The sequence below is a fragment of the Onychomys torridus genome, chromosome 1 (genome assembly GCF_903995425.1).
Source record: "Onychomys torridus chromosome 1, mOncTor1.1, whole genome shotgun sequence".
Taxonomy (NCBI): Eukaryota; Metazoa; Chordata; class Mammalia; order Rodentia; family Cricetidae; genus Onychomys; species Onychomys torridus.
The window spans coordinates 44,675,300-44,703,030 of NC_050443.1; the positions used below are offsets into that span (position 1 = coordinate 44,675,300).

The 27,731-nt window shown below is 42.3% G+C and overlaps 1 protein-coding gene across 1 annotated transcript in view; it reads left to right on the forward strand.

Moving 5' to 3' along the window:
* Positions 1-559: 559 nt before the first annotated feature.
* The window catches only part of Mtmr10 (myotubularin related protein 10), a 52,883-nt gene continuing 25,711 nt past the window's right edge, over positions 560-27,731 (forward strand). The window contains exons 1-7 of the mRNA XM_036188050.1: positions 560-853; positions 1,358-1,418; positions 11,761-11,897; positions 13,961-14,033; positions 14,636-14,778; positions 21,026-21,116; positions 26,780-26,972. Coding sequence (XP_036043943.1) covers positions 794-853; positions 1,358-1,418; positions 11,761-11,897; positions 13,961-14,033; positions 14,636-14,778; positions 21,026-21,116; positions 26,780-26,972 — 758 coding nt within the window. The 5' untranslated portion in view covers positions 560-793. The remainder of the gene's footprint in view (positions 854-1,357; positions 1,419-11,760; positions 11,898-13,960; positions 14,034-14,635; positions 14,779-21,025; positions 21,117-26,779; positions 26,973-27,731) is intronic.

Below are 27,731 nucleotides of genomic sequence, written 5' to 3' on the forward strand. Positions count from 1 at the left end.
GTAAACTAAATCGAGGAATCTAATTTATCAGCCAATATCATCTGTCCCAGCCACCCAGCACAGGCCAAATCTGCACCTCAAGGAAACCAGTGGTTAGGTCAACTGGTAGCTAGAGATCCTCCCTTGTGCCTTTGAGTTCTACTCTGGCAACCAGGTCTGTGATGATGCCTAAGTCTTTGGGTCCTCCAGAATGAGGAGTGTCCCTCAACACGCAGACACCTGGAACCCTGAGGCCTCGGGTTGCCAGGGGTCTTTTCTCTTTTCCCCAGCCTGCAATTCTCCTGCTTTAAAAACAACAACAAACACAACAACAACAAAACGATGCTAGAAAGTAGCTCAGGAGGGAAGACTAACAGGCAGCAGCTATCGCAGATGAGAGACTCCTGAGACCTGGGGTCGGGGACAGCAGCTACAGAGCCACAGCGGTTTCGCGGGACCTCCAGAACCAAGCGAGTCGCAGTACGCCGCCGTGACTCCTGCGAGCCTCCGTAGAAGCATGCTCTCAAGATGGCCTCTCGGGGGCCCGGCGGCGCCCGGCACCAGCGTCGCGCTCCGCGACAGTACGGCCTAGAGGCTCAGAGCTTCGGCCCGAGCTCCCCGCGCCGCTTCCGGGGATGGGCGTGGTTCTGGCCGGCCCCGCCCACCGCGGGCGGACCCTGGGCCGCGTCTGTCCCGGCCCGTCAGGCCGCCCGGCGGGGCGGGCCGCAGACCCCGCCTGGGCACTTGCACCGGGAAGGTTGATCCCGGAGGCGTCTGGCCGGCCACAGGGCCGGGGCGCACAGGCAGCGGCACCATGTTCTCCCTCAAGCCGCCCAGACCCAGCTTCAGGTCCTACCTCCTGCCGCCGCCCCAGGTAAGCGCTCGCGGCTCCGCGGGCCGCCCGGGACCTGGACGCGGCGCGGGGAAGCGCGCCTCCCGGGAGCCACGGGCGCGGTGGAAACTTGTAGAGCTCCGCGGCGGCCATTCTCTGGCCGAAGAACTGCGGTCCCTAGTCCTGCCGTGTGACGGGACCTTAGGGACCGTCCCGAGCTGCTTTGCTTTTCTTCGGGGTTGGCCACCGACCCTGCCGTGACTGCCAGATGGTTGTTGCAGCGCCGCCGTGGACACCTAGCCCAGCTTACCTGTCTAGTTAATTGTGAACTCTTGAAAGCGGCTGGCGCTGTGGTGAAGGTGTTTATTGTCAGGCTCTCAAGTCGATAAGGAGTAGATCTGAAAGCGATCTCGATTTGGACGGGGAAAGAGTTTTATAAGTAGGCGCTATATGTCTGTCGTATGTGTCATCACTTAGAAAATTTGCCTTAGTGTCCTATGAGAGGGCGGCATTTGGATTTTGCTTTATTTTGTTCATGTATTTCAGACCGACGATAAGATCGGTTCCGAACCGAAGATTAAAAAATTGGAGCCAGTCCTTTTGCCAGGTAAATTGCAGAATTCTAATGTGCTTTGGACTGATATTGTATGGAACAGTATTGTGTGGTTAACGTTCCCTTTCTATTATTTTAAACATTCTCCAGTTTAAAAAAAAAAAAAAAAAAAACTTTAGAAGTGAGAAGAGAAAGAGTTGGCTAGACATAATTGATGTTTGTCTCAGAAAGTTCAAAGTACCCTAGAAGACATTCAAGAGCATAACTACCTCCTTTTCTTTCCTGCCTTCTGAAATGTTCATTTAAAGACGTATCTAGTTGTTTGGGTAGTGAAAGTACTTCTTGCCCTACATATGTGTTAGCACCTCATGAATTCGTGATTGATAATCAAATCATCATTTTAATGTGTTATGATAGTATGAAAAGCATGTCTGTGTCTCTAAGCGGATGACAAAGCTTAGCAGACATTGGATTACTCTGTAATTGTTTTTTGAAGTCAGCTGTGTGCCAATTTGCTTTTTTTTTTTTTTTTTCCAGTTTAGAACTTTGTTTCCCAGTAGAGGCACTATTGACCTTTCTAGCTGGGCAGTTCTTTGTTGTGTGACGAGCTGTCCCGAGCTGACAGCCATCCCTACATCTTTGGCCTGTATCTGTTCTGTGCCAGTGGTGCCCCATCTCCTGCTAACTAGCTGTCATGTCCTCAGCACAACCAGAATGTCTCCAGGCATTGCCCTATCTGTGTGTGTGTGTGTGTGTGTGTGTGTGTGTGTGTGTGTGTGTGTGTCTTAGGGTCATCCTTGGGTTGAGAAAGACTTGTTGAGAACAAATTTGCCCAAGATGAATATGAACAACCTTAGAAATAGAAGTAGGGATTCATAGGGAACAGATTTACTGTTGAAAAACTATTACTTGATTACTATTTTGAATTATGCAACAATTACACAAATAACTAAAGAAAAATCCGTTGTTTAATAAGATATTTGGGGCAAATAACCAGAGAGGTGGGAAGGCCTATCTCAAACTATAATCAAATACCAGTTTGTTATCCCAGAAAAGAAACCCCAGAATCATCACTTAAATAAGCAAAACTTTGTAGATAGTAACTTAACAAATGTGGAAACTTAAAAATGTAGTAAGTAGGGATAAACAATTAGCACATCAACCTTTGGTTCTGTACAGTAGATGCCAACTCTTATTTTTATTAGAGTTCTATTTTTCTGGATTGTATTAGTGTCTTTCACTCAGTGTTGACTAATGAACCCTTTCTGCTCTCCCGGAGAGTGAGCAGTACAAGTACTGAGTGACCCTTGCTCCCTGTGCGTGCTCTCTGCTGGTATTCACCACTGTAGGCATTTTAAAAACAGCAAGGGAAACTGTATGTGTGCTGACTGAGTGCCTATGAGCTGGTGAACTTCGTTTTTACTTTGAACTGGTCTGGTTCTCAAACAACTGATCTTCTCTTCAGCAACTCTCTGCTTTGACACTAAAAACAATGTAATCTTAGCTATAAATGCTCATGCCTTGTCTTTTAAAATTAGCTTTTAAATGTAAGATATGCTTAGGAAAAGTGTCAGTGAGTATGAATATGGTTGAAGAATTTTCTTAGTGAAGAATTAGTCTTTAAAATTACCAAAAAAATAATAGCCATTTTCTTGGGAAGATTTTAACAACAGTTTCTGATTGTGAGTAGCATTCTTTTCCTAGAATTAACACTGTCTTCTGTTTAATTGCCCGTTAAGAAACTTCCTGACCTCTATTAGTTTTTTTTGCAGGAAAGCTCCTGTCACTTCCAAACCCCATTCTTGCATGCATGGTAACTCTGGTGTCCAGTTTCTCTTTGCTCCTCACTCATCCCTACAGAACATGCTGATCCTGAATTGTAGAGTCTTGCCCCTTGCCTAACCGTTCCGGTTTTTATCCTCTTGTTCCCACTTTTCCATTCTCTTTGAGGTTGTGCTCTGGCTGAGCATCCCATTGTGGTCCCCTTTTCCTGCCTTAACTCTAATGTCAACTCTGTGATTACTGCTAGAGCCCATGCTGTCTGTCTTCTGCCCACAATATGGTACTCTACACATGTAATCTGGAAAACAAGGAGGAAGTATTGTTATCTAACTACCTAGAGAAGTGAGGGTTGTAGTTCATGGTAGATTGTGTGCTTAACATGCTTGATATGTGCAAGGCGCTGGGTTTGTTCCTCGCCACTACAAAAATGACAACAAATGAACAACCATAGAGACCTAAGCTAGGATAGTACTTTTACTGAGGGCTTGGCTAATACAGTTCTGGCCTTTATTGCAGTCAGTGGGCAAGGGAAAATCTGTCCAAGTCACCTGTGGCTTTCTTTACCCAGGCACACAGAACAAGAAGTGATTGTTCGATGATATAGTATTGCACGCTGTGTTTTGGCTTATTGCCTTAAGTCCAAGGATATCCTACTTCAGTTGCCCGAGGTTTGAACTTTTGATTCAATAAGCAGATGAAAATTAGAACACAAAATCAATTGTTTACTTGTGTGCCTTTATCATGTGCTCTGTTAGGCCTTAATGCTAAATTTGACATGATCCCCATCATTTATTAAGTAAGGAAAAATTGAAGAAAATGACTAGTAATTTAATTCAGATTCTGGTTTATGTTAGTAATTTTCAGCTTTCCTGGTTCATGAAGCTCTTTGAGATGGGGATTGTATCAAATTTAGCTTTGTGATCCTGATATCTTACATGGTGCCTGAAATGTGACACTGTGCTATCACTGAGCGAATGATTGACCCGAAGGACCCCGCCCTGCCTAAACTGTTTCCTTAGGCATGCATGTGTGTAGACAGACCAGCTTCTGGACTTAGGAGCAAGAGAAATGCTGCTATTTCACAGTATACATCTCAAGAGAATTGCCTCTGAGCCTATAATTGGAGTGACGTACTGTGTTAGCTTTGTCATTCTCTTTGTCATTAGCTCATTATGTGAATCCTGTTTTCCTAGCATTATATTGTATATATGTCACTCACTTCATGATTTTAGAAAATAGCGTGTAACTGTATATGTCTTTATGTACGTGAGCGTATGAGGACCTCCTGGGTACTAGGCTTTGTGTAGAACGGAAAGGTTCTTGAAGCATAGTGAATCTGGATCCCAACAGGGCCCTGAGGGGGTCCCTTGCTGCTTGTAGAAGATTGTGACCTGATAAGTGTTTCCCAACTTCCAGGCAGGGCCTGGGTGATGTTTGGGGTGATTTATTTATCTATTTATTTGCTTGCTTATTTATTTATTTAAATGATTGCTTTAAACAGTATTGTCGAGGCTGGTTTCAAACCCTTGGGTTCAATGATCCCCTGGCCTCAGCCTCCCCAGAGCTGGCACTCTGGGCCACTGTGCTCGGCCTGAAGTGTTTTATGCTAGGCTGTGGTCAAAGGGAAAGTCAGGAAGATGGACACTTTCATAATGTTGAAGGCATTTGATTTAAACGTTGTTGTGTTGATGTTACCACCTAGCTTCTTTGATTTAGGATATATTCTTTTGCTAAGTAAAAAAAAATTAAGTTGGCACAATACCAAGTTAGGAACTCTACTTTGGTTCCCTAATTATTTATTTATTTATTTATTTTTTTAATGTGTAGATATGTTTGGAATGTAAACTGGAAACCACAGGTGGAGTTTATTGTCAGTACATTTCAGTGAGCACCATGCAGAGGTTGTCAGTTACTGTCTGTCTAGGTGTCCTCCTTTTGACAAATTGTTGTAACACAACTCCACCCAGCCGTAGTGTGAACATGGTGAACAGCACAGCATGGCTTCCAGATATGTCTAGGTTCATACTAAGGACAGCATTTGGTGATACCCCTTGTCCTTCAACTCCAGAAAACCTGTGCCAAAGGTCGGAGAACCCTGAAGGGACAGAATGAGATAGAACGACAGTGTTCACCTCTGGGTTGTTTTAGTCCTCGATGTCCAGCTAACACACAAAGCTGCAATTTCCTTGTTGCTAACCTGGTTCCAGGCATGCTTCTGACATCTGAGCTCACATCCTTGGCTGATACACCTTATAGGTCAATCCTCACAGGAGCCCTGTCTAATCTAGGTAGTAATCTGTCTTCATTTGACAGGTGAGAGAATTAGCAGGAATTAAGGAGGCTGCCCAGTGTTGCGCGGCCTGCTGCATGGCCCACCTAACTGCACTGGTGACTTGCACATACAGATGTATGCTTTGAAACGGTGGAGGGCGGGTTAACTGTCAGTCATGAGAAAATTCTCTAGTGGGATGAAAAGAGCCATGTCTTTGGCCCTGCTTTTTTCATAACAGTGACAGATTTTGACCAAGCTTGAGGAAGAGCTTTCAATTTCAGCTGCCAGAAAATGGAATGTCTTAAGAGGTAGGGATTTCCTGTGGCTGGCCTTGCTGAGGAGTGACTGGTAGAATGCCAGCACCTTTGCGATTGGGATGCAAGGTTTGCTGTGAGTAGGGCTTGATGACCTTTGCTCTCTTCCCTCCCTTAGGCAGGATCTTTTTAAGGATCCTGGAGGTGGGAGGGAGAAGATTGAAATGCTATGACTAACTATAATGGATTGCTTTGTTCTACAGGTATGGAATGCCCGGTGTTGCTTGGCAGACGATTTTTGTTTTTTGTTTTGGGAAGGGTGGGGGTAGGAGTCTGCCTTTACACAATTTCAGTTTACTGGGGAAGTGCTGTAGTAGAGGAGAACACAAAGGTTGTGAAGGCTCAGGACAGCCACCTAAGTCAGATTTGGGGCTCATCGAGGAGTGTCAGCAAAAGCTTTCTCAGGAAATGTTTGTCATCTGAATTTAGAGTGTCAGCTAAGCCTGGGCCACTGTTCTGGAAGCCCCGTGTCAGCTCAGTTCATTCTTCCCCTTCCCAAGTACAAAACCAACAGCACTCCAGTTATAGAGGTCAGCTAGTGGGCTGGTAATGAATGCCCTAATTATCAGATCTCTTGTGGTCAGATCAGGGTCGTATCCATCCATGGGCCATCTGGGAAATGACAGCAGCATTGGTGTGTGGCTGTCTTCATTTATGTTATGCATTCATTGTTTGTACCATTTATATATATATATATATAGTTCTTGTTTTCTGCCTCACATTGCGTCTCATATCCTCGGTTGGGTTGTAAATCGCTCGCTGGCAAAACTGAAAACAAACTGTCTTTTAAAGAGCTCATATAATACCCGTTTGAAGATGGCTTCCTAGATGGTTTAGACTGACTTTGTAGTATTTTAATTCATAGGTCCACTGTTTTAGAAGATCAAAGGACTGGTAACATGCCCTTGGATTTGGGAAGGGTGTCACCAACTGCACTACTTCAGCATTAGGCTTGACCTTCACCTGGAGCCTTCACAGTGTTGCAATAGTGCATTTCTTAGGCTCCTGCCACAGCACCTCAGCCAGCATGATGCTAGCTGCTCACATCAATCTTTCCACTGGTGCTGAGAAGCTTTCTGGACTTCTTAAGTAAACTCTACTTAAGGCAGGATAAACTCCCAAGCCTTTACTGTAGATTTGCTGACACTCCACGGTACTAACTTGTGTGATTCCAAGTACTGACGTTTCCTTCATCAGTCTGGCTCTTTGCTGCCTCCCAGATACTTCACTGGTTCTTTGGGTCTTTGTCACTGTCACCACACAGTCTGTACTGTCACAACCTTTTCTGTTTGTTGTTTCACTCTGGTCCCCAGCCCTGCACCGGAGCCATGGTCCTGCTCCCATGTGTGCTGCACTTACTGGATGCGGTGACAGGATGACGGGCTTTTATGTGCTGTGTGACCTGCACCATCACCACCAGTAGCAGCATCACACATTTTGTTTATCTAGTACATACCTCAGACTTGCAGGTACAACTTTTAAAGTTAGGGTGAATAACTGGTGACAGCTTACCCCATACTATTCTTGAGTGCTACAAGCCCCATGTCCAGGGAAGCCTTCCCATGTAAGGTCAACTGGAGAACTGGTCCCCCTGTTTCAAGCCAGGTAGTGAATTACAGAAGGTCTTGCTCTGGACTATTTTCCAAACTGAAATTTATGGGAAAATTTTTATTTATTTATTTATTTATTTATTTATTTATTTTGGTTTTTCAAGACAGAGTTTCTCTGTGTAGCTTTGCACCTTTCCTGGAACTCACTCTGTAGCCCAGGCTGGCCTCGAACTCACAGAGATCTGCCTGCCTCTGCCTCCCGAGTGCTGGGATTAAAGGCGTGCGCCACCACCTCCTGGTGGGGAAAATTTATTTTATTTACCAGACATATATTGACTTAATAATTCCATGGAGCATTAAAGATAACATGTATGATCTTTTTCCTCCTTGGAGATTAAAATTTTCATTCCCTATACCATTTGGAGATCATTCTCTTTGCATTTCTTTTTCGTTTGTCTTTCCAGGTAGAAGAGTTTTGAGAAAACCTTTCAGTGCTTTCTTGGTTCCCTTCCGCTTTGGTAGAAGCTCTCAGCCAGCTCCTGATTTGCCAGGTTTTGCTAGGATGCCTTTGCTTATTCCACACCGGAGCCAGTGTCCTGCCTGCTTGCTTGTCATGAGCACTCTGCTGCTTCCCAAGTGCTGCTGGACAAAGCCCTCGGTGTGTGGACAATTCCTCTGTGGCTGAGCATGCCGAGGAGGGAGTTGGAGCAGTGCTGTGAGCCAGTGTGAGTGTCCCGAGGACACCACCTCTGTACAGAACCAGTATGGGAGTGGGCTCTAGGAAAGTCCATGGCTCTGAAGTTTTACAGCTTTTAATACGAGTTTTGCCTTCAAGGTTACTAGTTTTATTTTTTTACCTTATTATAAAGAGTACCTTGGAGATACATAAAACCATTATACACCAAAGGGCCACTAATTTAAGTGTAAAGAAGAAAATGGGCATTTTGCATCACTACTCTTCATAAGCCTCTGTGGGAAGAGATTGCTGTGTGTATTCTTTCTTCCCTGGTTTAAGCAAGGCTGCTTCTATGACAGCAACTTAGAACACCTCTTCCCTCCTTTGAAATGTTAGGAGCAGACCACTGTTGAGTGAGCAGACAGCATTTCTGTTGAGTGCTGCAGCTCATTGGTGAGACTAGTCTTGACTTTGATGGACACATTTCTGAAGCAGGTTTTCCGTATTCATCCTAGCACTGATTGGGCCCCCTGCGCCCCCTAGACTACTGCAATATTGCATAATCACCTACCTTCAGACAAGAACACCTAAACACATCTAAGCTTTGTTTAAGGTAATCTAACAGTTGTCTTTTTTGTTTGTTTGTTTTTTTGAGACAGGGTTTCTCTGTGTAGCTTTTCATCTTTCCTGGATCTTGCTCTGGCCTCAAACTTACAAAGATCCGCCTGGCTCTGCCTCCCAAGTGCTGGGATTAAAGGCGTGTGCCACCACTGCCCGGCTTTTTTAAGAATTTTTTTTTTTTAAGATTTATTTATTTTTCATTATGTATACAGTATTCTGCCTACACACCAGAAGAGGGCACCAGACCAAATTACAGATGGTTGTGAGCCACCATGTGTGGTTGCTGGGAGTTGAACTCAGGATCTCAGGAAGAGCGGCCAGTGCTCTGAGCCATCTCTCCAGCCCGACAGTTGTCATTTTTAAGAAGTCATCTGTAATGCTGGGGGCAGGAAACTTTTTGTGTCAAATACCATACAGTAAATGTTGTAGGTGTTGTAGACTAGGTCTGTGTAGAAGTACTCAGTTTTGCCTTTGTTCTGTGAAGCAGCCAAAAGCAGCCCAAGAATAAAATTTTATTTACAAAAAGAAGCAAGATCTCTGTGTAGCCCAGGGGCTGTGGTTTACCATTCCATGGAGCTATCATATGCATCCCCCCTTCCTTTGTCTCAGAAAGGTATTTTCTGTCTGTAGTGGAAATAATTCTTTAAGTTACTTTAGTCTTATAGAGAACTAAGGGGTCAGAGGTTGACTGTTCAGTAGCCTAGATTGTGATAAGGCAGTTGGTAAGCTCTCTGTGAAAGGAACTATAGATAATTTCATTTGTTTCTCATTAGAATGCAGTTAGGAACAGCAATGTGAATCTTTAATTCAGTGTTGATACTTGTTCCATGTCACTACACACATTTACATTGATCAAAGTATGTGGAAACAAGGACAGAAGGCTTTTGTGGCTGGGTTCCACATCTGTGAATTCAGCCAACTCTTGATGGCCACTCTTCTAAAGTCATGGGACTGAACATACACAGTTTTGTCCTTGTCCTTATTCCCTAAGCAGTACTGTGCTTTGTCTTAGGTACTGCAGGCCATCAAAGATGCTTTAAAGACTGTGGCTAAATTGTGTGCAGTGCCCCGTCATGTATATAAGGAACGTTAGCATCCGCAGGGGCTGGGACCAATCCCCCATGGGTGTTGAGGGACTCTTGAGAAGTTTTACATTTATTTCTGTTTTTAAAGTCTTAAGAGTATGAAAATGATTTAACCTTTTTGGTGTCAAGTCCCTTATCTCGGTAGTAGAGAAAACATCTGCCCTCCTCTCATATAGACTGTCTAAAGAATCAGTCAGGACAAGCACTGAGAAGCCACCAGTCCCAGATGATACTGTTCTCTGTATGTGGAAGGACAGCTGTGGCAGTTCTGGGATTACATTCTGCCTTTGGGTACCCAAACAGTCCTCATCTTTCAACTCAGCTGGCTGCTTGACCAGATTGAATGACTGGTTTCAGCACTGTTCAGAGCAGCCTGAGTTATTCTGCTGCTGGTTTTCTGTGGGGATATCACCTACTCACATGAAAACTAAGCTAGAGAATATTGGGCTTCCTAGAGAGATAGAGTTGGTTTGTTTTGTTGTTGGTCTAACCTGGGGACTTTGTACATGCTCTAACATGAGTTACATGCCCAGATGTTGCTTTTTAGGGACAGTTTCACTGTGTACTTGGCTGGTCTTGTACTCTGGGTCCTTCTGCCTCTGCCTCTAAGTACTGGGCTACAGCACCACATGTAACTTAGTGAGCTGCCTGTAAGTCATTTGCTTTGCCTAGCCACTCAGGTCACTGGTTTTATTCCTTTTCAGTAAACCAGGGGCATTGAGTTGGTTCATTCCTTTATTCAGCACTATCTTAGCATGCACCTAACATGTACTAGGTACTGTTCTGCGCACTCAAGTTTCAGCACTGAACAAAACGTCTGTTTTCTACCACCATTGGATGTATACTCCTGGTTGCGAGGCAAGCATTAACTTAAAAAGTAAACATGTGATCCAGTTGTAGTTGTGATGAGCACTAGAATTACAAGTCTACAGTGCTGTGATGGGGGGATTTTATCCAGGCAGGGAGATTGTTTTAAAGCATTCTTGAGCGCAGCCGCTGTCTGAAAGAAAGAGTCTTCCAAGACAGAGGGGCATGTCCAAAGACCCATAAATGGAAGCAGTGTGGTATATAAAGGGATTCATAGAAGGCCATTGTGAGTAGAGCGGGAGGGCGAGGAAGACAGCTGAGCAAGACTTGGCATTCAGGGCCTTATGCCATGTGAAGGAGGCTTGTATTCAGGATGGAAATTTTCTCAAGTGATTTGAGCCAGGAAGTTGACATGAGCATATGAATTAAATCCTCAAGTAAATATTAGGGGTTGCTCTTAAAATTAGCCTCATGAATTTTTAAGAGCTTTGAGCAAAATTTATTCATCATCACGCAGATTTATTGTTAACATTTTTGTTAGAGAGGGTTGTGTTAAAGCTAAAGTTCCGCTCTTCATGCATGAGGTGTTGAGCGTTGTCAGCAAGCGGTTCCAGTCACCACTGAGGGTTTGTCAGCAAGCGGTTCCAGTCACCACTGTGAGAACAGTTTTCTGGTCATAGTGCCGTTGGCACTTGAAAATGTGCCTTGTCTAATCTCATTGTGGCTCTTAAAATGATCAAGTTTTCAACTCCTTTTCAAGAAATTGCTCCTTTCAAAAGCATGTGAGAGGTCTTGTTTGGGTTTCTAATATTTGTTTTTCTAATCTTCCCTTTTAACTCAAACTTTATTTTAAAGTTTTATTGTTTACTCTATTTCAATTGGAGTGCAAAGGTTTTAAGCAGAGAAAACTGGATGCTGGTTCTCATCCCTTTCAAAATGACCAGACATGATTGTTAGTGCATGTCACATCTTCGCAAAACACAGATACTCCATCACAGAATTCTCAGGAACATCTGTGGGCCTAGTTGACTAGAGGCAGTAAACAGAAGCAAAGCCCCAGGCTGGGTCAGTCAGCTCAGACCCCAAAGCTTTTGGAGTCTCATTCTGTACCATACCCACTAAGGACACAAAGCACTCCTAGTGCCCACAAATGCTAGCAGCCAATGGCAGCGCCTCTTCACGATTGTTTCAGCTGTCACCAGTCATAAGGTCCTCCAGTAAGGTCACACAGTGGTTTGGGGGTTTGTTTGGTATGTTTGTAGCTCACTGTGATTTTTTTTTTTTTCTAGGAGAAATTGTTGTAAATGAAGTCAATTTTGTGAGAAAATGCATCGCAACAGACACAAGCCAATATGATTTGTGGGGAAAGTTGATATGTAGTAATTTCAAAATCTCCTTTATTACAGATGACCCAATGCCATTACAGGTATTTATTTATGTATTGCTTAGTTTTGTTAAGGCTTTAAGTCTAAGTGGAATGAATGTATTGTTATATAAATAAGAGAGATGTAAAAGTGTGAAAAATTATCAATGAATCATTAATGTTGGAAATATACTCTATAAAATGGAGTTTATAGACTTAACAAAAGAACATAAATTTGTGTGGGTAGGTAAGGAATGATGGATCTGGGAAGAGTTGGGGAGGGATGAATATGATCAAAATGCATTGTACAAAAATCTCAAAGAACTAACAAAAATAATTTAAAAAATTAAAATAGAGTGATGGAGAACATCACAACTTGCTCAAGGAAGAGTGGGTTTTGTGATTTGAGGTTTGTTTTCTTTTGCTGTAGTAATCAGACTTGGGTCTTTGAACATGTTCTGCTGTTGAGCTACATTCCCATTCCAGAGTCTCACTGTGTAGCTCAGGCTGGCTTTGAACTCTTGATCTTCCTGCCTCTGCCTCCCAAAAACTTGATTACACCTCACATTAGGCTGAGATGATTTTACGTACTCTGCTTCATTTATCCTATGCGATTCCTGGTGATATGTCCTTTTCACTAAGGGAGTTATTTCTTTTCCTCCACTTTTAGAAATGTGTTTCTAAAAACAAATGTTCTTTTGGACTAATCATGAAGAGAAAAAGAACTCATTTATTTTGCATATATTATAAATGTTGAACATTTTACTGATTTATTTGGTTGTTTTCTAACTAATTAGCTCTTTTCCCAGAAACTTGAATTTTATTTTCTAGTGTATAGTAAGAATGAAAAAATATTGACTAAATGTTTCTTTAATAATCCAAGCATTTCTTTGAGTGATTTGTGTGTAAGCATGTTTTATTTCATATAGTCATTCACTAATTTTCCAGTATTTTCTGTATATTCTTATGTGTATTAATCTTCTGAATTATACTTAGACTAAATTTAAGGCATTAGCAATGTTTGCTATGCAGGGAGACAAGCTCTTATGATGTGGACTTGAGTTTTCCAGTTGTCTTTGGCTTCATGAATGCTCTCTGGCCCCAGACTTCACTGAGCAGGAGAAACCTTAAATCCAGGTCCAGTGATAGAGCTGTGCCTTGCTGATAGCTGTATTTCAGTTTGGAAATGATCAGGAAGTATTTTCCAGGAGGTGTAAACAGGCTCATCAAAAGCCTTCTCTACCACTTTCTTTTTCTTCTCTCTGCTCACTACTGTCCTTCTACAGGGTCTCATGTACCCCTGGCTGGCTTCATACTCCATGTGTAGTTGAGAATGGAGTTCAGATCCTCTTGCCTCTACCTCCAGAATCCTGGAATTACAGATGTGTTCCACCTTGCCAGAATATTATTCAGTGCTAGATAGCAAACCCAAGACTCCTACCTACATCCCCAGCCCCAAATCCTTTTTTAAGGTTGTGTACATGGGAAACTGAGGCAGGAGAATCACAGTTTTAAGGTCAACCTGAGCCAGCTCCTATCTCTAAACAAAAGAAACAAAAAAGTTTTAGTCATCATTATGTTCTAGATAAGTCACTTCCCACACTAACTCTCTTATAAACATCAAATATGATTTTTCTCATTAAAACCTGATGACCTAAGAGCGCCTTTCTTTTACTATTCTGTGGCCAATTCATCTAGAACTAGGCACGCACTTATTTGCCTATAAAGAATGGATCATATTACATCTCTCAGATTATAGTAGCATTGTGGTATATATTTTAATTTGCTTCTATTAGAATAAAAGTGAGGGGGTAGGTGTAGCAACCTATGCCTGTAATCCTTGCATACAGGTAGTTGAGGCTAAAGAGTTCTCAGGAGTTAAAAGTCAGCCTGGGCTACCTCATGAAACCCTGTCTCAAAACTCAAAGTACATGTGCCCTCCCTCCCTCTACTTCCTAACGTGTGCTGTGAGATGCTGTTCTCTGTGGATGAATGGCCCTTGACGTGCAGCAAAGGTTTGTGTTCCTTTCAATGGTATATTGATCTTCTTATCACATGAAAAGTAAGGCTTGCCATTTCGAGGTCATTGAGAAAAGAATTCACATTAATATCATCTTTTATTTCAGAAATTCCATTACAGAAACCTTCTTCTTGGAGAACATGATGTCCCTTTGACATGTATCGAGCAGATTGTCACAGGTATGTGGTATTCTGTGTGTGCTCTCTAAAAGTCGAAGCTGCCTGTGATAGCTGCGCTTACAGAAGAGCCTCAGCTACTTGGGAGGCTGAGGCAGAAGTGTCACTAGAATGCCAGAGCCCAACGCTGTCCTGGGAAGCACAGTGAGATGATTTCATAAGATGGAATGGCGTTCTAGAAGTTGATTGAAATCCAGAAGTATTCCTTGAAGGGCCATAGTCCCAAATATTTGAGGTGGATTCTTATTTCTGTAGACTTGCTTTTATATTTATTCCTTTTAAGTCCTAAGAACTCAACAAACAGAGAAGTCAAGAAATCCTTGTAAAATGAAGATAGGATTTTTTATTTATAAATTATTGTCTCTTTTTAATTAAAAATTCAATCATTAAATGTATCAATGCAAGGTCTTCTAAAATATCACCAAAATCATCGAGCTAACCCTCCACAGTTCTAGGAGCTGCAGGTAGAGATGAAAAGTCAAGAAGTAGCATCTGGCAATGGGGTCTGCTCCAGCAACGGTCTCTGCTGGGAAGTTTAAGAATGCTAAAGAGCACAGAACAGAACTTTGTCACATTCTCCTCTCTCCCTTTGTTTTCTTCTTAAGTGAATGACCACAAGAGGAAGCAGAAAGTCCTAGGTCCCAACCAGAAGCTGAAATTTAATCCAACGGAGTTAATAATTTATTGTAAAGATTTCCGAATTGTCAGATTTCGCTTCGATGAATCGGGTCCTGAAAGTGCCAAAAAGGTAATCTTGTTAAGCGTTATCAAATTCTGAATTTTATACTATTTTACTATTTTTAGTTGTGTGAAAGTTGTTTTTAAATGTAAGTATTTTTATTTCCTTTACTGTGTATGTGTATGCATGCGCACACGTGGTGGTCAGAGGACCAATTACTGTAGTTGGGTCTCTTTCCATCGTGTGAATCCCAAGGCTAAAACTCAAGTCCTGTGGCCTGGCTGGAAGCGCCTTCACCTGCTGAAGGCTCTCCTGGCCTTGTATACATTTCTTAATTGCTCAGATGTTTTTAGGGGGAAGTTATTAGCTGTCTCTTTAAGTACAATTAAAGCCAAGAATATTACAGGAACTATTTTCTTGTATTAGTTTATAGCTCCTTTAAAGTGATCTATGTATTTTTTTATCAGCTACTAAAATAATAAAGACTTATATAGAAATAAGCATACTTTCTACTTTTTGACTGAGCTAGCCAGTTTCTTTCTTAGTTAAAAAAACGTTGAAAAGTTGGAGATTTACTGTAATTGCAATTAGTGAGGCTTTTAGTTTAGTACAAGAGAACTTTGGGAACAAAGTGAAAGCTAGGCTCTGGCTTCATAAGGATTGGGTGAATGTGTAGTTGTAAAAGGGGTCAATGATTAGTAGTGGTTTAAGGAGACCCTCATGAATTAATTTTACTCTGCAGAAGCAACTCAAAGCTAGACACTTTCTAAATGACTTATTTCTTCCTTGACTTCCAGGAAATGTTTAATATTTCCTCTCACAGTAAAAGTTAAGAACAGAAACCATTTCTTTGGTTCCTTGTTTTAGCTTTGCCAATAGGATGATCCCCATCAGTCACTAATTTAGAAAATATCCTACAGGCTTGTTTACAAGCTGATCTTTTTATTTTTTTATTTTTTTGGTTTTCTTTCGAGACAGGGTTTCTCTATGTAGTTTTGGTGCATGTGCTGGCTCTGCCTCCCGAGTGCTGGGATTAAAGGTGTATGCCACCATTGCCTGGCCTACAAGCTGACCTTATGGAGACATTTTCTTAACTGAGTTTCTGTCTCCTCAGATGACTTTAGCTTGTGTCCAGTTGACATGAAATTATCCAGTGCTGGATGAGGGGAGGGTGTCATTGGATTACTCCTTCACAGTGTGCTAGGTTTCTAAGATAGAAAGGAAGGGCAGGCTGTGGCTTCCTTCCCTGAAGAGTGCAAGGCTAGTCAGGGTGAAGCAGGATAGATGAGTGTGAAGGAGCAGTCACGCTGGTGAGTGTCAAGCCAAGCCTCTGACACACCCTTTCCCAGTGTCTTATGAAGAAAGTACTGCTGGGTCCCCAAAGAGGTCCTCCTTGTCTTCTGGGCAGTACTGAGAAAGATGAGGGCAAAGGAAGCAGAGGAAATAAAACAATAGAAATCTTCTGACTTACATGTTTTAAATACAGAGTTGTAAATGGCTAGCAAAATTTAAATTTCAAGTAAAGGTTTTTGTGTCAACTCAGAAGGAGCTGACCACATGGCATATACCTGTAGTCCCAGTTACTTGCTAAACTGAGACCAGAGGATCTTGAGTTCAAGGTCAGCCTGTGCTGCAAATGGAGATTCCACCTCTGAAAAACAATGAGCCCTGCAGTCTTGACTGTGCACCCACCCATTGTCCCAGTGACAGTGAAGTAGGAGAATTACCCGAACTCTCCAGGAGTTCAAGGCTGCTATAGGCAACACGGCGAGGCCCCATCTCTAGGAACAGAATGCAGCAAGCATCAGTTGGGATGTGAAGGCTCAGTTGATTTGCTTCCTGGAATCTTTAATGTTAAGTTTCCTATGGGAAATGCTTTGGTTTGTGTAAGTTCTTTTAAAAGGATCAGGTATACGCTTGGACTTCTGTGATGCATGATCTATGGATTATTTTTGAAACACTAAAAGCATTTCTATTTTTTGTTTGAAATAGGAATGCTCAGAATAGTAGATTGGCTCACTGGTTCACATCTTGTTAGCTGTTGCTCTAACACTGGCGGGCTGTCTAACTGGCTCTCTTTCAATTGTGTCCTGACTAAATTAGGTTAGTGTGTGCAACTGGATCATAGTATTTTCATCATTACTGCCTCTGTGCTGTCATGGGAAATAATGATATTGGTAAAGGTCTGTCCAAAGAAAGGAATTTAATGATACAGAAATGGACAGTTTCCTCATAGAAACCTCGGACCTCCATTTCCTTTTGATGTACTCTTGCTCAAAACTGACATGTAAAAGAAATTAATTGAAATATCTTCAGATTATTTTTAATGATTTATCACTTTAAAAATACACAGGTAGATGGATGCATGGTGATTGAATTAGATATCTAATATCTCTTTTATTTTCAATTAGAAATGAATTTCGTTGATCTAGTTCAAGAGTAGGGCTGGAGAGATGGCTCCATAGTTAAAAAGTACCTCTGCTCTTAGACAGGAACTGAGTTCAGTTCCAAGCACCCGTATCAGGCAGTTCATAACTTCCTGTAACTCCAGTTCTAGGGGATCTCATGCTGTCTTCCAGTCTCTGTGGACACTTCAGGCATACAAACATACACAGTTAAAAAACAAACAAACAAAAGGTTGGAAAGCCAGGCATAGTTGTACATGCCTGTAATTCCAGCATATGGTACGCTGAGATAGAAGAATACTGAGTTCAAAGCCAACCTGAACTACAAAGTAAAACACTTAAAAAAATTCAAAACAAATGACCCAAACCAGTCAATGTTGACCTGTGTTTGTGTAGGTCAAAGGTCAACCTCAGGAGCTATCTACCTTGTTTCTTGACAGGGTGTCTCAGTGGCGTGGAGCTTGTCCAGTAGCGGGCTAGGCTGGCCAGCCAGTGAGCCTCAAGGATCTACCTGTGTCTCACTCTGCATCTCTGGGATGACAGGTGCACATCACTGTCTCCAGCTCCGTGTGCATGCGTGTGTTTGAGATAAGGTTTCTCAGTGTAGCCCTGGCCATCCTGGAACTCACACTGTCCACTAGGCTGCCTTGAACTCAGAGATCCACCTGCCTTGGCCGCCCTAGTGCCGGGATCAAAGGTGTGCACCACCACCTGCCTCCACTTCTTGATGTGGTTCTGGAGATCAAACTCTGGGCATGATGTTTATGCAGTAAACATTGTGTGGACTAATCTTCTTCACTAGCCCTGGTTTCAGTTTTCTTGAGTCAGTCTCACCTTGTAGCCTTAGCTGGCCTGGATCTCACCATGTAGCCCAGGCTGGCTTGAAAGTGGTAATCCTGTCTCAGTCTTCCATATGCTGGTGGGATTGTAGATGTGAGTACACCTGGTTTGGGCTGTCATTTTGCCTGGAACCTGAAACTCCTCTTTGGTCCTAAGCCACAAAAATGTAGAGAACTTGGATTGCTTGCAAATGTGGTAGAGCTGGAGGTTAATCATCTTTGGATTTGATGTCTCCAGTGCTGTGCTTCAATTGGAAGATAAATCAACTATGGGTTTTTCCTTTAAAAATTATCAATTAGGCAATATTTGTATAATAAGAATAATTTTACATGCAAATGAGATCTTATAAAGACTTTCAAAGTCTCTTGCAAGTAGAAGCCAGGAATTTGGACATAAGCTTTTAAAGTAGTGTGTTGGGAAAAGGGCAAAACAGAAGACATCTGGCTTTCTCTCTTCTGTGGGTTTCCACAGAAACAACATGACTCTCCTCCAGATATGCAAGTGTATATACGCCTGTGCCAGACAATAATGTACACATCCTTATAGTCGCACTTCTGAACAGCAAATTCAGTTTGTAATATAAGCTCCCCTTCCTTCTCAGAAAAGCAGCAGTCATGGAAGTCACTGAACCAAGTTTTAGTTTCACAGTAATATTTACTGTCTTTAGGTGTACATGCTGTTTGACATACCTTCTTCTAATTTAGTGTGCCACTGTCTGAGTTTTAAAGGAGCTTTAGAAATAAGCTGTGTTGGGTTTTGCGTTACACATGACATTTGTGCTCTTTTGCTTCATAAACATGTTCTATCATTAGTGATCTGTGAATTTCTTCTGTGCCAATAGGCCTACGCAACTTTCTAATTGTCTTAGAAAAAGCAGTAGACTAGTTATAGTGGTGGATAGCATTTTCATGATTACACTAGTAACTGATCTATCTGATAGCATGTGTAGGGCTATCACTGCTAGACACAGTGCTTGTCTGGAAAGTCACAAGTGGTGCTACAACATGCAGAAGCTTCAGTTTCTTGGGCTCCATCCAGGAAAACTTGGTAAGAGTCATGTTTACTAGATAGGCCTGAGAGCAGCAGTGAGCCCGGCAGAGGATGTGGCTGCAGTCAGCCAGACACAATGTATGCAGGCATGCTTTTGTCTGACTGTAGACGCCTAAGGGGACTTGGGAAAGGTCAGAGTTGTCTAGTGAGGAGGGCTGGTCAATTACATGGAAACCACAGCAGATCCCCAAGACAACCGAGTAGTTAGCCAAAAACACCTTTTAGAAGACAGTCCTTAGTGTAGATTCCTAAAATTCAGGGAAGGCCACAGAGGGACCACAAAACACATCTGGCTTCAGCATGTAGTTATGGCAGCATAGCAAAATAGGGCAGTCGTGAAAAGTGCAGGAAGTGTGTGTATGAAGTAAACATGGTAATGCAGGCCTTGTCACAGTATAGACTGAACGGTTTAGCTGCTAGAAGCCCTTCAAGGAAGACTGTTGTCGTGTCTCTTCGTGTTGTGATAAAGTACTCTGACCAAAGCAACTGAAGGGAGAAAGGGGTTGTTCAGCTCACAGTTCTGGCTTAGGAGCCTGAAGCAAGCATCAGGTTACATTACACCATAGTGATAAGAGCAGAGAAGTTTGCTTTTCAACTTGTACAGACCAGGATCCCCTGCCTAGGGAATGGTCACGCCACAGTTTAGATGGATCTTTGCACATCCGCTAACCTAGTCAGGGAGTGTCCAGAGGCTCATTTCCCAGTGGGTTTAGGTTCTGTCGAGGTGACAGTTAACACTAAACAGCACACAGGTTGGTGTACAGAATAGGAATTGCAAAGAAGAATAGAGGTAGTCTTATAAAATTGTGAGTGGGACCCTAACAGGATGCTCTGTGGTTAGGCACTGAGAAATCAAGGCAATAAAAGTTTTAGAAAGCTTTTCCTTTCATTAAAATCCAGTGATAAGTTTGTCTCCTTGGTTTATGCTTTAACTTTTTATGATAAGAAATGTAATTATCTGGAAGATACTTTAAAATGCAGTTTAAGCAGCAAGGTGACAGGTAGTTAATGGTTAATGGAATTTGCATCAACTCACCCCAGACACCACTAATTTGAAATGAGCTGATAATAAACTTTTCTTTCTTGCTCCTTGTCAAAAGTATATCATTCTGGTTTATGCTTCACCTCCAAGCCGTACATAAGCACTTTCAGAAAGACCTCCTACCTTCCTTGCTCTATATATGCCTTAGGTTTCTTTTGTCTTCTGTGCTCACTTAGTCTCATCCATGCCTTGTAAGCATGGAACACTGTCCTTCCTTCTGTCCAACAGCCTTTGAGAATAGTAGTGTTTCTAGATAGAGTTCCTTTGAAGGCTGGGCATGCTCAGTTGTTAATATTTAAAGCAGTTCAGGTGTTTCCATCATGTCACAGATGAGAAGGTCAAGGCTATGAGAAAAGAACCACTTCACATAAGGGAATTCATACAAGCGCTTAGTAGAGCTAGGACTCAGGGCGTGATTTGTTGGGTTGCTAGCCCATGCTTTTCTAGTCTTAACCCAGTTCACTGGGATGCTTTTTAGAAATGCACTTCTCTATGCCAGCCATTTCTTCATCTATGTCTACATACACATACTCCTAATTTTAATTTTTTTGTGGCTGTGGTTTAGATTTTTTTTTATTAATCCCTGAAGATTTTTTTAAAACCACTAAAATTGAAACTTTGGGTTTTGTTGTTGTTAAGTGGATATGTTGTTACTGTCGTTTTGGAGAATGCTTCTTTAACTTTCAAGTTTTATTTATGGATAAAATTATTCCACTGAAAAATTGAACTCAGCAAATACATACTGAATACTTACAGTGTACTAATTAAAGATTAAACAGCGTCTTGGGGGGCACAACAATGAATGAGATACTTGGCCTTAAATAGTTCTTTCATATTCTAGGTGAACAGAAAAACATGTAAATAGTATCTGTAGCCATTGCCCCAGGATGACTCTCCCAGTGGCCAAGCAAGGCCTTATTGTACATTTCATTTAACTAAGTGTGTTAAATTCAAATTCTAAATGTAGAATTTTTCCTAGGTATGCCTTGCAATAGCTCATTATTCCCAGCCAACAGACCTCCAGCTACTCTTTGCATTTGAATATGTTGGGAAAAAATACCACAATTCAGGTAAATATGAAAATACTAAGTATTGTGACTAACTTTACATGTGTCCATTTTATTTGTCTGTTTGTTCGAGTTTTAGTGAGTGTAGGAAATAAACACCATGCACTGTAAGAGCCACTGTTTGTCAGTGACTCTTGAGAAGTGACCAGGCAGCCATAAGCCCCAGCTTGCATGGTCAAAGCACCTATTTTACCTATAGGCACTGGTTTGTATATCTCCTGCTATGTTTACTTGGTAGCTTAAGTTTTAAAACTGGCAGAAAACCAAAAGATAGTTGAAAACCACAAAATTTCTGGAAAAATGTGATTGTAAATAAAAGCTGAAATGGTTAATGTTAAGATTTTCAAAATACCGACTTTCTGTTGTGATTAAAATCAATGGAAAGAAGATGAGCATTTGTCAAGATATAGATATATTCTAGGTAATTTTGTGGTAAATAGTTTTGTCCACATATCTATGTTTGCTATGATAGCATCAAGGGAAAAAAACTTAGTTTTGATCATGTAATTCTTTTTTAAGTAGTGTGTTCTAGATAATGTAATTCCTAGCACAGTGACCATGTATCTTCTGTTAGCCTCCTCATGGGTTAGTGACTGTTCAATGACAGCTACCAGTACACATCCCACCACTGTTGAAGGAGGAAAAATTAATGAAAGATCCACTTGTCCCAGCATGGTCTAGGGCAGTGGTTCTTAATCTGTGGGTTGCAACCCCTTTGACAAACCTCTATCTCCAAAGTATCTGCATCATGATTCATAACATTAGCAAAAGGTGTTCTGAAGTAACAGTGAAAATAATTTAATGCTTGGGGGTCACTACAACATGAGGAACTGTATGAAAGGGCCGCAGCATTAGGAGGGCTGAGAAGCACTGCTCTAGGCCTTATAGAATTGAACCTTTATACTTCTTACTTTAAAACACAAGGTATTAATTTACATAACTTATGTTCACTGTGGTGCCATTGCATATAAATGTGGCATTAGAGCTTGGGACACAGATGCTTTAAGAGCATCATTACTTTGGAAGGTACTTATCAATGCTAGAGATGATACTTGAAAATAACGTCTCAGAACAGCTTCATTTTCTACTTCATAGAAATTGGATAACAGTATTTGTGTCTCAATTTTTCTTATCCATATGTACAGTGATTCTAATTTAGTCTTGGGCAACACAGTTATTTTTTGAAGTTGATATTTTATGTAAATTCACTTCCTATCTGAAAACAAAACCTAAATCCTTGAGTGTCAGCCACAGAGCAGTGATCACCAAGCTCATTAGTGAGAGACCCTGTTTTAAGACAGCAGCTCTTGTGAAAATTTCCAGTCAGTCTGGGGAGCCTGCTTCTGTTTGCTTGTGGTACAGCCCATTTGTTCATGCTGCTTTCTTCTGATAGGAGTGTTTTGTTGGCTAAGTTAGACTTTTGCAAAAACATGAAGCCTTGGGCTTGCCAAGTACAGTCAACTGTACAGTTGGTGACCTGACACCTGCGTGAGTTACTTTTGGGACCCTACCGCCTTCATTTCTTGCGGACATCTCCAATCTATAAAACTTAAAGTTCTTCATGTTTTCTTCTAAACCAGTCCCTTTTATTTTCTTACAACTGGCTGATGCAATTGGATGATTAGTAATGACTAAAAATATTCAGGAGCACTTTTTAATAGTGCATCCTTCTAACCCCTCCTCCTTCAGCAAACTCTTCATGAGCATAGTTCTGGCCAAAGTTTTCCTTAGTTACCTCATAGGGTAACATCCTTTAATATCCTTCCATGCTGTTACAGAAGCATAAACTACATCCCTAAGGTCAAAAGAAGCCTGAAATTTGCATACACTGCAGTCACAGTTCCCAGTTCCCAGTGAGTGAAAGATGCTCAGTTACCCTCTCTTGAACCTCTGGATGGCACCTTGACTCATTGGCTGGATTAAAGAAGCCCCTTTTCAGGCAGGTAGGTGACAAAGGTGTTTCCACAAATAGGATCTGAAGTTAGAGGCTATCCCCTGCAGTTATCTGGAAAAGACCCTCTGATTGTCTTAGGCAATGTGAGGTTTTCTTTTGTGTCCAGCATCAGATGAGTAAGAACCATTTCTGAAAGGATCAGTAGCCATCCACAGACTTGAGTGAGCATCCTGAGGTACAGGGCAGTGCGCAGCTCCAAAGGCTTCAGAACAGTTGCTTCACACGAACACCTAAAAATGCTACTGTAATCCAAAGCTATCCCATTAAAACATGTACCTTTCTAGTGAACTTTATTAAATGTATCCTAAAAAGAGTTCATTTTAAAATCTTTTTTTTTTTTTTTTTTGATTTTTTTGAGACAGGGTTTCTCTGTGTAGCCTTTGCACCTTTCCTGGAACTCATTCTGTAGCCCAGGCTGGCCTTGAACTCACAGAGATCCGCCTGCTTCTGTTTCCCAAGTGCTGGGATTAAAGGTGTGAACCACCACCACCACCACCACCACCACCACCACCACCACCACCACCACCTGGCTTCATTTGAAATTCTTCTTTGAAAAAATATGTAGTCTACAACTACTTGGAACAGTGTAGGAATTGTCAGTTTGTTGCTTAGGGCTTGTAGAGTTCTCAGTGTGACTGTAAATGATGTGATGGATCTTGTGTCTTGAATGCTAGCCACCAAAGTAGCAGAATCACTATAGAAACTGCCATGTTGGCTCCCTCACAGGCTCTCAGGGTTAGAGTCTCCATTAAGAACAACCTCAGTATTTTGAGGTTACCTTCTTTATCCTTCTTGGTGACTTCTAATTCCCATGGTACCATCAGTGGTAGGGTTTCTTTGCATATTTTGACCATTCTTACTATTTTTCTTGTTACTTGATGTCATTATGAGTGCCAGTTTGGGGGGGGGGTGTCAATTACATATAATAGCTCTAAAATATATTTAATGTAAATAGTTACATCCTAGAACTAGATATATAAAATAATCATAGAAAATGCCGGGGTCTAGAATGCCTAGTGCCTAGGTTCATTTAGTCTGTTGAAGAGCTGTGTGTGACACCTGTCAGGTAGCCATCAGGAAATACAGGTCTCCTGAGGTGACTTAACTTTGACCAGCTTGCTGCTGCAATCCTTCTAAGTGATCCTCAGGTAGAGCAGACCTTTGGGGCATTTTAGGAAGCACTAGAATTGGCAGTCTGTGCCGTCAGATTACTTACCATGATGAACTCCAAAGAAGACACAGAGCTGATGACAGTGTTGCCAGTCCCAGCTACTAAGAACCAAACAAGAGAAACCTGAAAAGTAGAACACATACCTAGGACTCTAGAATGCTCTCACTTTAGGCTCAGAAAATCTGTCTATTCATAAGTAGATCTAGAGAAATAATCTCAAATAGCAGAGCATCCTCAAGATGGTTTCAGAAATTCAGAAAACTAAGCATGAACTGAGTTGGGGATTTTCTGCCACAGTGCTAACCCCCACAAAAGGATGTGTTCTTTGTATCCATGTCCTGTGATGGCTGTCCTGTTTAGTGCCCAAGTCTGTGGCATAGTGCTGGGTAATAGCAGTGCTGGCTAGAAGGTACCATTTCTGTCTTTGGTGTTAATGTTAATGCTGTTTACTGCAGGTTCTGGAAAAACACTCTATATCAAGTTGGAAAAGTTGTCTTAAGAAAACAAAAACAGGTGTTGAGCTCTATCGAAAGTTTTTCTGTACTTACTGAACTGATCATATGGGTTTTTTCCCCCTTTACATTTAGTAATATGATGAGTTGCTTAATGCTTTGGAACGCTGTATTGATGAGTCACCTGAAGGTCCTGTGAGACGGCCAGCAAACTTTCTAGGTGTTATGTTCCAAAGAAAGTACTGAAGTGGAGTGGGGTGTGAGGATATAAGCTAATTGGCGTTATAGTTTTTGTCAAACCCTGTTAAAATCAGACTCATTGGCTAATTCTAAAGTAGAGCCTTGTAAGGGGTAAAATTCAGAATTCCTAGCACAGCGCATCAGACATTGGTGAGCTAGACTTGCACTCTCCAGTGATGGCAGTACCCTTTTTCTGCACTGTCATGGGGTACCCCCAGCTCCATGTGGGCCATTAAACACTTGAAATGTCCTTTAGTGGACCTGAACGACTGGCATTCGTTTTATTTAACTTTTGTTTTAGTTTATATAGAAATGGCCATTGTAGCTGGTGAGTGGTCCCATTCTGGAGTAGCACAGATCTAAAGTCTAGGCCTCATGTAATCTATAGCTGCTCTCCCACCATGTCTGGCTTCTCTGCTCTAACTGTATGGATTCCTTGAAGTCTTACCATCATCCCATTCCCTGCTCAGCATGCCCACCTCCTTACCAGCTCCCTGGCAACTTTTGACACTTTCCTCAGGACTCTGTCAAGTCAGCATAGATCTCTTGCCCATCCCTTTCTACATCTCCATTGTATGTAGTTTATTCAGTGGTCATAATTTTTACACACACTCCCTACTTACTGGCTTGCTATAGCTTTGAGAATAATAGAAAACTTACCTTTCTGTTCTCACACTTTAATAGTTCTTCATAAGTTCTCCAAAAATATCTGTCTTGTACCAAGAGTTAATAATTAACTTTTGAGACTTAACCATTGAGAATGGGGTGTAGCATGTTCATGTGATAATTAGGCATTTTGCATGGCCACAGGAGAGAAAGAAAGTTGGAAATGATGGTAAATAAACAGTTATGTGAGTGATCTCTGTGGCCTAAAGAAGCCATTTAGATTTGATTCTTTTAGCAAAGGAGAATCATTGAAAGGTTGGGGTGAGAAGCCAGTATCATGAAACCATTCTTTTGCATGAAAACACCATTGGTGTTGGTGTAGTACAGCATCAGGTCAGGAATGTCAGCCTAAGAACTGCCACTTAAACCCGTGGCAGTGAGGCCCTGGGCCAAGAGGGGTCATTGCATCACCCCAAGGCACAGCAGACCGGCTGGCACAGCTCCTCTCCTGCTTTCCAGGTGCTCCCAGGCTGTAGGTATGCTCCTGTCTTTGGCAACACTCCTTGCTAAGGAGGCGAAGTCTAGACCCACCTCCAGACTCACCATGTGGGATAGTGCCGTCGCTTCTAGGGATGCACAAGCAGCTCTGTCAGCTTCTCAAGTTGAGGAGCTTTACAAAGCCAAGAATCATCTAGTGAACAGATGTGAACGTGATGCTAGAAAAACAAAATATTTTGAGGACTTGAAAACTGTTGGGTGAATCCATGAACTTCCTACCCCAGTGTGGGAAAGTAGGCAGATGGCAGATTCACCCCTCAGTTTGGAACAGTGAGGGAATTGAGGCTTAGAAATAGTTTCCATAAATTGGTAGGAATGGGAGAGAATTGAAAAATAAGGACAGTAAATGGAGACCAAGTATGGGCAGCAGGCATTGTTCATTATATACGGAAGTGCCTAGAAGAAAACGAACAGTGTGTGTCCCAGCAGCGTTAGCAACCAGTGGGATGGCATGAAATTCTTCAGAATGAAGGTGGCCCGCTGCCTGTGAGCACAGGGGAGATAAAGCCAGTGGAGAGCAGCAAAGGAAAAGGAGTGTGGACAGCAGCAAAGAGCTCAGCAGGACCGGGAGAGAGACGGGAGATAAGGCAGGAGGCCCACCTGGGTATGCATGTGACAGAAGACAGCAAGCAAATGCTGGCGGAGAGGCCATAGTGCAACAAAATTAGTATTGCTTTCCCCACAGCCAACAAGGTTAATGGAGTAGCCTCAGGAGCTGGAGGAGTATGGAGTGGAGCTGGCGGCGGCGGTGGTGGTGGCAGCAGCCAGAGGACACCACTGTTCGAAACTTACTCAGACTGGGACAGAGAGATCAAGAGGACAGGCGCTTCCGGGTGGAGAGTCTGTTCTGTCAACGAGGGTTACATGATATCTACTTGGTAAGTCTGATTTTAACCCACACACCACATACACACACACACACACACACACACACACACACACACACACACACCACACACAACACATACACCATACACACCACACACCATATACACACCACACACACAACACATACACACACACACCACACACATATACATACACACATGTACATACATACATACCACACACACCACACACACACTCCACACACACATACCACACACACCACACATACCACACACACACACCCCACACACACACCACACACACACATACCCCCGACATACACACCACACACACCATACACACATACACCCCACACATACACCCCCCATACACTCCCTCCCCCACACACCCCACACATGCATACACACACCCCACACACACCACACACATACACCACACACACATACCCCTGACATACACACCACACACCCCACACATACACCACACACACACACACACACACACACACACACACCCCACACATGCATACACACACCCCATACACACCCCACACACACACCACACACACACCACACACATACATCACACACACATACCCCCGACATACACACCACACACATACACCACACATCCCACACATACACCACACACACACACACACACACACACACACACACACACACACCCCACATGCATACACACACACCATACACACATACCTGGAAAAAACTTCTGTGAAGAATAATCCAACTCTACTTTCATTGATAAGCTTGCCAGTTATGGTTAAT